The 13,714-nt window shown below is 35.0% G+C and overlaps 1 protein-coding gene across 1 annotated transcript in view; it reads left to right on the top strand.

The window, feature by feature from the left end:
• The window catches only part of PLCB1 (phospholipase C beta 1), a 682,047-nt gene that overhangs the window by 471,142 nt on the left and 197,191 nt on the right, over positions 1–13,714 (top strand). Inside the window, exons 7-9 of the mRNA XM_063090151.1 lie at positions 614–689; positions 7,628–7,728; positions 8,984–9,150. Coding sequence (XP_062946221.1) covers positions 614–689; positions 7,628–7,728; positions 8,984–9,150 — 344 coding nt within the window. The remainder of the gene's footprint in view (positions 1–613; positions 690–7,627; positions 7,729–8,983; positions 9,151–13,714) is intronic.

Raw genomic sequence — 13,714 nt, 5'->3', positions numbered from 1 at the left:
TTCCTAAAGGAGACAGCAACTCACCTCTACCATATACCTTGTGGGATTGGTGAGCTCCAGATACCAGATTTTCTACTGTTTCACTAGAACCCATAAACTCAGATTATTGTATTAAACAGTCCAGTACTTAAGTTCTGTTTCTTAAAATGAAATTAGTGCCCAAAGAAGGTAAATCTCTAGATTATATCCAGCCAAAAGTCTTTAACTTTTGACTTACAATCTACCAGTGAGCTTCTATTAATAATAAAAAAAAAAAGTTAAATTATTAATAACATAATGTACACAGTTTGGGCAATGGGTAACAGCAAGGGGACAGATTTGGTAAGGATGTGGAATTTAGTGCTTAATAATAGACATTATTTAATGAAACAGTCTGGTCATCACCATTGTCTCAAAATATTGATTTTATGTTAGACACTTTAATTTTAAAATGCACACATGATCTTTCAGAACACAGATGCAGATGCATGGAGGAATGGGTACCTTTTCATTCTTAAAGGTGAATAATGAATAGTTTTGATTCAGTGGAATATTCTGAGTTGGCGTCAACTCTACGTGATGTGATTCATATACCTTTTAAGCATCTCTCATTCATGGTGTTTTCTCTTCACAGCATATATCGCTTGTTCTCAGCAGACCGAAAGCGAGTTGAAACTGCCTTAGAGGCTTGTAGTCTTCCATCTTCAAGGGTGAGCATGTGGCCGAGTGAAGATGGCATAGCTAAAGAGCTCTTAACAATTTATACAATACTATCAACATTATCCCTAATGTTACCTAACGTAATTGTTTTAAATTAAAAAGCCCACGAATTATTTGTTAATATTTGCAACATATGAAACCACTGTTATTATGTTCTTTCACTCCCATAACCCCAATATTTCAACCTAGAATGTCTTTTGCCTTTTGTAGATTAAAAAATAATCATCATCATCATCTAATCAAGTAAGATAAAAAAAATTAGTCAAAAAAAGGTCAGCATTATCAAGAAGACCATTTGAAATGTGGATTCAAACCTATGTAACAATAAACCCTTTCTTGATGTCTCTTGAGATATTAGCTAATGATAGTGTGAGGCCATTTTGTTTGGCAAGATATTTGAAATACTCATTTCCTCTTATCTCATTCTTTCTAAATTTCTAGTTTTAAGATTTATAAGTTACATAAGCAGTTAGTACGGTACCACATGTTTATAAGTAAATATATTTGCATACTCTGCAGGGCTGTGTTCAAAAAGCTTACACTGAGAGAGTAGCAAAATCAAAAACGTTTGGAGACTGCCTACTTTGCTCATATGGTATAAAGTAGGTAAGAAGACAAGCATGTAACATGCTTTTTGTTTTATGCCTGACACATACAAGGTACTCCATACACATTCACTATCTAGAATAAGGTAATTTACCCTCATTTCAAGTCATTTCTACATAACTGGCTTTAAAGTGATTTGTTCCCATTGTTTTTGGGAGAACAGAGTCTATTGCCTAAAAGCTCTTTCTTGAGCTATATGTAAAACTCTTCTATTTCAACTTATTTTTTATCCTAGTATCTAAGCAACAAGTAAACACTTACCTAAGGGTAAAACCAACTTTATAGGAAGAACTTTTGAGCCTCTTGAAACACGATAGCAATGTTCAAGTTGCACTGAAAAAAGTTGCAAGGCCAGTGTTAAACTCATGATTGAATTATGAAAAAAAGTATTGTAAATTCATCAGCCAATTTGTGTTGCGAATACTTTTCAGAAAAGTGAAGTTTATTAACAACTTTGGTAGGTCAAAGAAAAAAAGGAGTGCCTCTTCACTGTCTCTTTTCTTCTAACAAGTAGGTGAAAAAAGCTACTGATGCTGCCAACACTGAGCAGAGCTGAGCAAAGGATCCCCAAAACATCTTTACTTTCACTTTTTTTAAGCCAAATAAAATGCTTGAACTTGGTTAATGTTTCTCTTTTGTTAGATGCTTTGGAATAGGAAAGATGTCACAGTCAAGGTCCTGTCATTGACTCAACAAAGGTTTTTTGACCTCTTACTGTGTGTTCACAGCCACAGAGACCACAGTGGTGAACAGAGTGAAGTCCAGGGTTTTAGAACCATAGAATCTTCTAGTGAACTAGTCAGTAAACATGTCAACCAATGCATTTGTAAATTGGGGAAATGCTACTTAAAAAATAAAAGAGTGCCACCACCTAGGATAAGAGAAGCTCATTCCAGAAAAAGAAAACCTTGTGTCAGTGCAAAGCCCTGAGGCTGGGAAGAATTTACTGAATTTGAGCAACTGAGAAGACCACTGCTTTCAAGCATAAGGAGAAAGCACAAGAGATGGATTTGCAAAGACATGCAAATAATATTTTTTCCTTTTCAGTCACTTCTGATTTTACTCTTTCTGGATAACATCTTATGAAATATAATGATCAAGAATTTTAACTTAGTATTATAAATCCAGCTAAAGAAAAGAAGAAATAGAACATGAAGCTGAAGAGAAAATCAAATCCATCAACCAATTTTCTATATAATTACAATTTTCTAAACAATTATCTTCTGTCATTTCAGTCAATAAACATAAATTGAGTCTTTACAAGCCACTATGCCTATTACACATTCAGATTTTCAGACCAATATCAACTGGAGACACTTTAAAAGGCAAGTGAGTTAAGTAACAGGAGTTATGCTGAAATTGGAAAAAAAAATTAACTTTAGCAAATTAAATATAATGACAAGTTTCTGAGAAAAAAAACCTAGAGATATTTAAAAATATAATCAACCTCCATCATAAAGTTTTGAAAGATAATTATTCATAGTAAAGTATAATTTACTTGGAAGACTTGTAGAAGTAGAATGCTTTTTTTAAAATCTAAAAACCAAAGACAGTTCCAGAACTAGGAAATAAATGTTTCTGTGAACTGACTAGAGCACATCAAAACTGTATTTTAAATCTGTGTGGTAATTTCATACCTACCAAACAGTGGCTCTAGAAAATATCCACTAATTAGCAAAAAGATTATGGATATATTAACAAGACATTCCACAGAAGAAAAGCGTTATAAAAATGGTAAATAATTCTGTATAAATGGAAGCCTATTTCATAGCCAGCAGTAACTCAAACTACATTTAATTGTGTTCTGTAAATAGACACATTACCAGAAACACAGCGGATATCCTGTTGAGATTTTTTAAACATTATCCTTGTGCACATTGTTAGGGATAATTAATGCACTTGAACTTGTATCCTGGCCGACATAATACATTGCAATAACACATTCCTTGAGAGGATACTCCTTTAGCAATTACAGTTGTTAGCCTAAAGTTACCTTAATTGTTAGAAAGTAGTACTGTATTTACAAAGACAAACAAAGCAATTACTGTTCTTCTGTTAATAATCCAAACATATTTCCCAGTGAGGCCTTTGAAAACCTTTCCATATTCAGAAAATTACCACTTTGCCCACAAACTTTCTGAGAACTGGAAATAATTTATTTGTAGTAAATTCTCTTGATTTAAGGCTTATTAATTTGAAAAGAGCTCAGGGACACTGGAATTGTATTGTAGTCTTGCCATAGCCTTGGCGTATGGAATTGCATTTTAATGAAGAAGATAAGAAATAAATCTGTGTATCTGTTTTAAGTAATGGATTTTACTGTAGTTGATGGACAGACCTGTAACATAAAGGAAAACTAGCTATTTGGGATTTTAAAAATGCGGTAAGTTTTACTCATAAATACTATGAATAAAATTATAAAAGAACTTCTCTGTGTAACTGCAGATTCTGCCTTTCTTCTATGCCTTACATCCTGAATATAAATCAGAAACAATTTTTGCAGTTGCGATATGATCACTAATATCAAAATTCTATTTTAAAACCATATTAAATATTCAGTTCATTATGAGTGACTTATTTATAATTATTTCATGTAGTATATAGCTAATTCAACATTTGAATTATAGTTTTACAACAAAAATCTTGAGAATAGGTTGAATTTCTGAATTTACTGGGAAATAATCCATCAATTTGTCAAGAAAAAAAAATCTGTATGTGGACTCTGTTCATTTCATTACAGTCTGCTTCAATAAATATGTTTTAAATGACATTTCTGAATGTTAAATACCTGTTCATCATAGAATTACTTTTTTAATCTAGACATGTATAAAGAAGAAAATACACACTACCATCCAAAAACTATATGAACATTTAATTTACTGGTTTATAATGTGAGTTACAGAATCAAGCGATCCGGATTCAAAATGTAGACCCCACCACTACCCCCAACCCCCCTCACTTGCTCACCAAGGACGTTAGAAAAGTTTTGTAACCACCCAGCATTCCAGTGTTCCTGTCTGTAAAAGTGGGACACTATTGATGCCAGCTTCATAGAGTTCACTTGGGGATTAAATAAAAACATTCAAGTAAAGCTCACAGAACTGTATGCTTGGTATACAGTAAATGGAATTTTCCTTCGTCTTATTTTTAATTAGGCATGTGGACGTGACATTACCAGGTCTATGGAATCTGGAAATGCAAATAGGGCCAGTACTACCACCAACATTTTAAAAAATCTTTTTTCTTTTGAGTTTCCTTGTATAGAAGCATGGAATTGAAACAATTCCATTTTTTAAAGTTTGCCAATACTTTGAAGTTTCTAGAATAAATGGGCTTGATTCAGATTATACTGGCCTTCTTAATTCACCTTTCAAAAAGTTCAAGTAACAATAGCAACAAATAGTCACTGACAATCTGTTTTATAATGGGTGCTGGATGTGTTGAACCAAATCCTAAATTACAAGACAAGAAGACCCAAGGTCTTGTTGCATCTCCTGTGTTTATCCAGCACATATTGATTAGGTGTCTACTCTATGTCAACCATCACACTGAGAACATAGACGAACTAGATAGGACTGTCACTTTACTCAAAAACTCACAGTCTAGTAGAAAATCAGAAATATAAAAAGTAAAGAAAAAGCTGTGTGATGGATGCAATAATGAATGAATATAAAGGTAGATTGCAGACACAAAGAAAAAATGTGTCATCTCTAGCTGGTGTGGTCGGGAAGGGTTCAGGAATATTTGAACATTGGGCATGATCCTTAGACTATTAAACCTTGGCTTTCCTCCTAGTCAAACAGAAAAAATGAATTTGTGCCATCCACTTCCCCAAGTTGTGAGATTCAGGAAGAGAATGTATGTGAATGAGCTTTGTGAATTTCAGTCCTGTTTAAAATGTAAAGAATTAGGAATTGTTCATAGCTTTTTCCTAAATACCTCCCTATACCCCTTCACCTTAGCTTTCAATATGCTAATTTATTTTAACTCCTTTATACAAAATATTTTTTCTCTCATTTTCACCTACTGTCCCCAAAGACTTTGGGTTTCCTCATCGTCAAGTTGGACAAGGAAAAAATGAGATAAAAGAAATCAGCTGTATTGAATTGTTTTTCTTTCTTCTATGTGCTAATATCCAACTGGCAATGAATATAATGTTGCGTTTGTTCATATTATCTCATTAATCTGTATCCTTTAATAGAAAGTTCTAGTTCACAACTGGTAAATAAACAATAGTTAGATTTTAGTAAAGCATATTGTTCCATGAAATTATATGTCCAGACTCTTATGTAAATGACTTCAGTTAAATCTGATATTCCAGGGGAAATACAACACATAGGTCCTCACTATCAACTCCCACCTCTCTCATAAATTGCATTCATTCATTTAGTAAATATTTATTGTGCACCTACTATATGTTACACACTGTTTGCAGTTAACAGGCAGCGCATATGTCCTAGCTTACGTACATCTGCAGGTTAGCAAGGAACAGAGAGAATCACCCAGCTGGGAACACGATACAGTTCAATGAGTGTTGAAATATGAAACCAGCAAGATGGGACAGAAGCACAAATGGAAGACAAAACCCAGTCCTGGGGGAAGGCAAGGCTTTCCAGAGGAAGAACTTTAAAACTAAGACAAGAAGGAAGAAAAAGAGAGGTCAGTCAGAGAAGGGAGGCAATTATTGACATCCTCAGATAAAACCAATTTATGTGTGTGCTGGGTGAGGTTGGGGGAGGTGGAGAGAGCTCTATTTAGGAGGGAGAATGGGAGAACCCACTTGGGGTTCATAAAATCCAATAAAGTTGGATGCACTTGAGTTGGCCAGTTGCACCATTGAGTGTTTCTTGCCATTCATTTTAATTCTTTCTCTTCTCTGTGTATCTCAGCCAAAGAGAGGGATAGACAGGGTCATATCCAGCTATCAACAAAACTATTTAAAGAGATGTGGATGTCTAACTCAGAGAGTGGGTGGCCCTCAAAAATGTGCATCCTCTAGCCAAAAGAATTTCTCTCTTGTTATAAAGCAAGTGGAATTTCGAAAACCTGTTTACAGGTTGTACTTATCCCCATTTTATGAGTGGCAGATCACCAAGAAAACAACCCTTGAGAATTTCCCAGTGTTCTTAAATTTAACCACTTATGCTCATGATTTCAAAGTTTGAGTCAAAGTAGCCTATGTCTAATGGTATAATACATCTCTGTGTATAATGGCTCATGTGTGGTTTGGTTGTCTCAAAATTCTATTTTGCAAAATAGATTTCTTTCCCTCTCTGTAAATGGATTGATAAAGGAAATATTACTTCATTCATTCATTCCACAAATGTGGGACTCCTGCTCTCTGCCAAGTGGTGAGCTAAGTTCTCTTATGTGATGCAAACAGTTTACAATTTCAGACAATAATTCAAACAATAATTTTACACTTCAAAACATAAATGTGGCAAACGGAAGGGTGTTTTCTTTGGTTTAAGGGCTTGAAAATAAAAATAATCATATAAACAAATACCTGAAATAGGAATTCCACATGAAAAATGTCCTTCCTGTTAACAAAAGCTTGAATACATGCTTCCGGTTTCCATGGCAGCCAGACCAAACAGAAAAATAAGTTATAAAAATGGCCTTTTACATTGATGACTTACTTCCGAAATAATAAGAGCAGGAATAATCAGTAAAAAATTATGACTGGTACTGTTCTACTTATGAAAACTGTTTTACAATTTATCAGGCTATTTAAACCATTGGAAACATTGGGAAAAAATGTCACAAAATTGGAATTTATGTTTTCATTTTGATGATGTCTCTCTCTACCGTCATTGCTTTTTAAAAAGATATTCATTCAAAAATCTGATAAATGGCACAACAATGTGAATATGCTTCATGCCACTGTTCTTTACATTTTTAAATAGTTAAAATGATAAATTTTATGTTGTATATATTTTACCACAATCGAAAAAAAATCTCAAGCCATAAAACAAAACAAAACAAAAAATCTGGTAAACCGACTCTGTCTTTCCTGGGTCTAACTTATTTTAGTAAATGTTTTCAGGAAATTGCCTTAACATTCTTTTAGTAGGAGAAAATTCTAAAGCTTAAATTAAAATGAAAAAGCAATGGAAAATAAAGATTTTGGCACCCCAAAGCCAGTTTCAAAATGAGTTCTAAGTGGACCTCATAGATGTGTTCTAAATGTTTACCCTGACCTCCTAGAATAAAGGAAAAGAGGAAGGAGGAAGGGAGGGAAGAGAGAGAGAGAAGAAAACAGGGAGGAAAGAAGCTAAGAAAAGAAAAAGACCATTTGCTGACCCTGTTGTTTCTTCCCCAGAATGATTCAATACCTCAAGAGGATTTCACTCCAGATGTGTACAGAGTTTTCCTGAACAACCTTTGCCCTCGACCTGAAATTGATAACATCTTTTCCGAATTGTAAGAGAACACATTTTAAGCCACATTTTTTCAGCTTGCATTGATACTCAGGGTGGCTAGAGCAGGATTTTGAGCAGGAATAGAGGGAGATGTACACCACGTTCTAAAAGCAGTGCTCCCTTGTGATCTGTTGGACATGATCACACATCCTTATCCCTGAGGTGCAACCACTGCTTTTAATGAGTGGAAGTTCGCTTTGATTTATTGCTGAGTGTAATTGTTTTAGTATGTTCAGGTGGTTCTGGTTTGCAGATTATGGGTAGAACAAGAAGGCTTCTTGGCTTCGTAGAGACAGACTTACGTAGCACAAAGAACTCTGGACTGGGAACCAGTCATTCCACCTCTCTCAACCACATTAGTGAAATGGGAAGTTTGGAGTACAAGGAACCCTCCCAGCTGAAAAATTATTTGCTTTTATGTTAGAAATTATAAACTTATAGAGGCATTCCTTTTTCAAAAAGACTGAAAGAGAAGAAAAGAAACAAATAAACAAACCAAGACAAATGTGGGGAAGTAGCAGTTTACCTTTTCTGCCTGATATACTGAAATCCACACAGTGACAGAAAATCAATGTGGAATTGGTAAACAAAATAAGGATTTTTTCATATGGAAGATAGGCAAATAGTGCTCCTGAGAATGACATTGGATATTCTTGCTTTGTGATGTTCTTTGTCATCAATTATTTATTGAACAAATGCAACATTTCAGCCATTGAGCTCGTCTTCGGATCGTCAGGATTTAAATGGGTAGTTTGCATCATACTGTGTTGCAGAGTTATAGGCTCTTGTTGAAGCTTGACTATAGAAAAACATGCCCAAACAGGTTATTTAATGGTAATAAATACCATTATGTAATTTAACTATAAAATACCATTAAATGATTAAGTGGGATATGGGTGTTCAACAACTAAACTAAAAGTTTAGTGTCATCAAAAAATGATCTGTACCTCTATGTTCAATTTGCAGTGGCACATCCTTACACACACTATGCGGTGTTTTCCTACTGAGGGTTTCTTTAAGCATTTGGTATCTTTGGGAGGCATTGGGATTAGTGGTTGTGATTACAAAAGGCTTTTTGTACCCCATAGAGATACACTGAGTATAACAGAAAAGCACTACGCTTTCAGGGCAAAGTAAGAATTTCAATACAGCATGCTCATATCAGGTATGGTGTGATTATGTTTCCCTGTGGCTAAAGGCATGAATGAGATTTGGTGGAAAAAAATTCTAATTTCTTGGGTTTTTATTACTTTTAGTGGTGCCAAAAGCAAACCATACCTTACCGTTGATCAGATGATGGATTTTATCAACCTAAAGCAGCGAGATCCCCGGCTAAATGAAATACTTTACCCACCTCTAAAACAAGAGCAAGTCCAAGTATTGATTGAAAAGTATGAACCCAACAACAGCCTCGCCAAAAAAGGTCAGTACTTTAACCCACACCGAAGGGAAGCTCCTGTTTCAAATTTACCCAGTGACTGAATGCATCTTTTTCAGACAGGATTTGCTATCTTAAAGGTTGCCTTTTAGAGTCTCTTTCTAGAAGGTTCTGTGAAATGGCCCACATATTTTTCTAAATCTTTAAAACTAAGGAGAATATTCAATCTATTAGACCCTTTTCTTATTCCAGTTTACACTATCTGATAAATTTTTTCACTTAGGAAAATATTCTAAAATTTGGCCTTCTGTGTAAAAAAATTGGGGGTGAGTAGAAAAAAATTAATTAGTCCAAAAACTGATATCAGAAAGGCAGCTCTAGTTAGTTAAGGAATACAAAATTATAACTAGATAGGAGGGATAAGTTATAGTGTTCATAGCACTGTAGTGTAACTATAGTAAACAAAAATTTATTGTATTTTTCCAAATAGTTAGAAGAGAGGATTTTAAATGTTACCAACACAAAGAAATGATAAAGATTTGAGATGATAGATGTGCTAACTACCCTGATTTGATCATTATACATTGTATACATGTATTGAAATATCACACTTTACCCTATAAATGTGTAAGATTATTATGAGTCATTAAAAGAGCAAATTAATTTTTAAAAAGACAGAAAGCTCTAAGTTGCCTCAAAGTTATTCAGAGATTTATATTTTTAATTGTGGAGAAACGAATTGCCAAAATAAGATCATGAAGATTTAATTACCAAGGTTTTCAATTACATGTAGCAACATTGTCTCTGAACGAGGTCTTCGGCCATTACTCTGCCACTTTGACCACGTCTCATCTGGATTGAAATATCTTCGTTGAGAAAATTTCTGTATCACTGGCATTGTGAATTGCCTAGATATTCAATAGGGAAGAAAATAAAGGCATTTAACCAATTATTGAGAAGAAACAAATGGCACGTTAATATGCAAGTGATTTATAAAGTAACAGAAATAGCTCTAGCAAGCTTATAGTTAGTCATTAATAAGGATGGTTATCATAAAAGTACATTAAAACATCTTTTGACCCATTGTATTTATTCTGGAACTGGTCATCTAAGTAGAAAATCAATGTATTTATTAAGTGTAAAAGTAAAATCTTAATAATTTTATGCCACATGTTATTAGTTGGGAATTCATAGATTTTTTTAGTTTTTGTTTACTTTCTCAGCCAAGCACTTTGCTTTTGTTGTTGACATCATTTTTATTGTTGCTATGGTGGTGAGGTCAGTTAAAGGAAACAAGTAACCCGACAGTATGACTTTGCCAGGCCTGCCTCTCCAAACCTACTTAAGCATCACGCTCACTCTTCCCTAGTGCCTCAAGAAATGGGATTTCTCTTTATCATTAAACAGGGAGCAATTTCTTGGAGAAAACTTTGCCTACAGATCTTGGCAGTTCTTTTATGAAATCCGAACTTCTCCAAATATAACTCACACAGTGTTATAACAAATCCAATGAGACTCCTAAAAATGGTTAGTCCATAACACCAGGAAAACAAAAAGTTTTTTGAAACCAGTGAGGGGCTACAAAGGATTAACTTTGACCTCTTCTCTCTTTACACCACAAAGCTGATGGTCCATGCTTCAGCTGGTGTATGACATCTCTATACATCATCCCCTGATGACTTGGATGAAGGGAAAAAATTGTGACAAGTTATTATAAAACCCTGTAATCCTGGAAGAACCAGTTTTGATTCCGGTGGAAATTTAAGATGATGTCTCCTAGCATTTGCAAGATTATTTAGTGCCATTTTACAAGTGTACAAAGAATGAATTCCACAATCACAATAGGAACCAAAAGTTCAGGTGTATTTTTAAAAACTACTTCACTTATTTCTCTATGACATAATTTGATATTTATCATGAACAGCAGTATAGAGAGGCAACATAGAATAGCAGTCCCACTCAAAAGAGTTTCAAAGCTGGAGTACATCTAATTAATTATGTGGTGTTGGCACTTAACTTCTCTGTGACTTAACTACTTCATCTTCAAAACTGAGGGAGAAGAGTTCTTGATTGGCTTTTTGTGAATTTCAATTAAATAATACCTGCAAAGCATTTAGAAAGAAGACTGGCTGGTCCCTGTGATTTGATGAATAAGAGTAAACTCTCCTCAGTGTATTGAAAGATAGGGTGTTGGTTTTAATTCCTCGGGTGATATCATCTTTTTTTTTTTTTTTTTTTTTTTGAGTATATCACAAGATTGCTGGGCCTGAGACTTTCTTTTATTTCCCCAGCATCTACAAGATGGACTGGCTCATGAAGTAATACTTCATGTGGATGTGTAGGTGTGAGTTAATCACTGACATAAAGCATTTGTACCTCAACTTATCACTTGAGAATGTCCCCTGGTGGTGTCTATACAGAGGAATTTAGATGCCATCTCTACCAAAAAGCTCATCTAGCATATGAGAAGGACAGGGGCTTTGGAGTCCAACAGACAGAATGTGGCTAGAGGGCCAGTAACCTACAAGCATATGCAACTTCTGTCACCCCAGGAGACTGTAATGCTAATTCAACAGATCTGGCTGGCTAGATGTCAGCCCTTTCCCAACCACACTCTGTATGGAAGAAATTCAAATCTCGAGGGGTCAATTAGTCAAATTATAAAAGACCCTAGTAGAGTCCCTGCCTCGTCTTAAGGATAAAGTGAGATTAGTATGTCAATGTTTATGTAGTATGGCACACAGTAGTCTTTCAAAAACTGGCATAAATTATTGCTATTTTTATTTAAAGCAGGCCAAATACTATTAGAGGAAGCACATGATCTCTGGTGTTCTAGTCTTGCAAACTCATACTTACAAGCAAACCTGTGTTCATTCATTCATAACTTTTGCATATTTTAAATCTTTAGTGAAGGGCAAAAGGCTATGGATTTTGACAGATCCAAAAATAAAACCTATGCCTCTGGAGATTGCATTCTTTTCCAAAAAATAAGATATGAATATAAATAACTGAATATCACTTCTCACATTCTCGTGTGCATAGGAATCACCTGGGGCCTTGTTCAAAGGCAGATTCTAGATTCTGCATTTCTAACAAGTTACTGGGTGATGCTGATGCTGATGCTGTGGTCAAGGACCACACTGAATAGCAAGTCTCTAAGAAGTACAGAGATATTTCCTCCTATAAAGAAGGCTCATGGAGGGATAACATTTGGGCTGAATTGATTTCCATGGGGAAGAACTAGAGACTTTTTAAGAATCAAGGACATCATTCTTTTATTCATCCACTCACGCATTCAACAAACATTTCTGGAGTACTCATCCATTAAGCACCAAGAAAACTTAAGACAGAAGAGCCTCGAGAGCTCACAAGCTAAGTCTGAAGAGCTTTGAAGACAGGCAACTACATTTGGATCTTGGGCCAAGACAATTGTTTTTCTAAATTCCCCATTAGCTATCCAGAATAAATCTTATTTTTTAATCATGGCATTCATTTCCGCACCCAAAAACTGCAATAAGAAAATAATGTTGAACTTGAGCTATGTCATATCAAATCATTTTGTTTGCTGTTTTAGTTTATGTGAACAAAGGAGACTAAAGAGGATTGTTTTATTGTATTAACTGTTATAATCAAAAGGATAAAGATTTTGAAATCTTTATTTGTAGGACAAAAAAATTGCTGAATTAGACATCAATTCTGTAGTCACTAGGAGTTTGAAATATTCCTTCTAAGATGAAACAATTTTTAAATTTGATTTTGCAGTTCATAACACTTGATGTTTGGCTTTCACCTTTTTTAAGGAACTCCTTTTTGTCTGATATCTTCCTTATTTATTAGGTAACTACAAGTAAAACCTGACAAAGCACCACTTAAGAAAGTATGTCTGACTTCAGTATAACGACTGGTATGGATCTACAAGGAAATTAGCTTTAATTTATTATGTGACTTTCAAGATGCACATTAACATTTTGCAAAGAAGGAAACCAAGGGTTTGTAAGTCAAGCGACTTGTCTAAGATCTCAGACCAACATGCTCTTTGAGAAAGCAGAATTTTTGACTTTCAGTCAAGTAGTTAATACATTTTTATCAGTGACCACATAGGATAATAAGTAGGGAAATTTAATACATTATTGTAAGAAAGTGAGCCAAAACGCCGGGTACCAATCAAGCTTTATTAAAGGAAAATAATCTGCTGGGCTGCACTCAAAATGGAGAGCAGCACCAGGCCTGGGGGTGGGAGAGCTCATATAGGCTGTAGGGAAGGCTGACGTAATCAGGGAGGGGTTTGGTGCTGGGGTGCAAGATAAGGCTGGCGGATGCAATCAGGTGGAAGGTTGCACCCATGCGGAAGTAGAGGAGTTTCTATTTCTCAGAAACCAGGAGGTTTCTTGTAAGGGAAAGGCTGGTGGCCATTTTGTGCTCAGTGTGTGTAAAAATGATGCCGGTCATGTCCAAGATGGTGCCAGCCATGTCCAAGATGGTGCCGGTCATGTCCAAGATGGTGCCAGTCATGTCCAAGATCCATCAATTATCATTTTTTTCTTTTGCTGCTTTTATTTTGACTAGTTCCTCAAATGTGCCCAAGCATTAATTAAATTGTTGTTGATTT

This window comes from Cynocephalus volans, chromosome 1 (assembly GCF_027409185.1).
Source record: "Cynocephalus volans isolate mCynVol1 chromosome 1, mCynVol1.pri, whole genome shotgun sequence".
Classification (NCBI taxonomy): Eukaryota; Metazoa; Chordata; class Mammalia; order Dermoptera; family Cynocephalidae; genus Cynocephalus; species Cynocephalus volans.
This window is presented reverse-complemented; position numbering and strand designations above follow the sequence as displayed.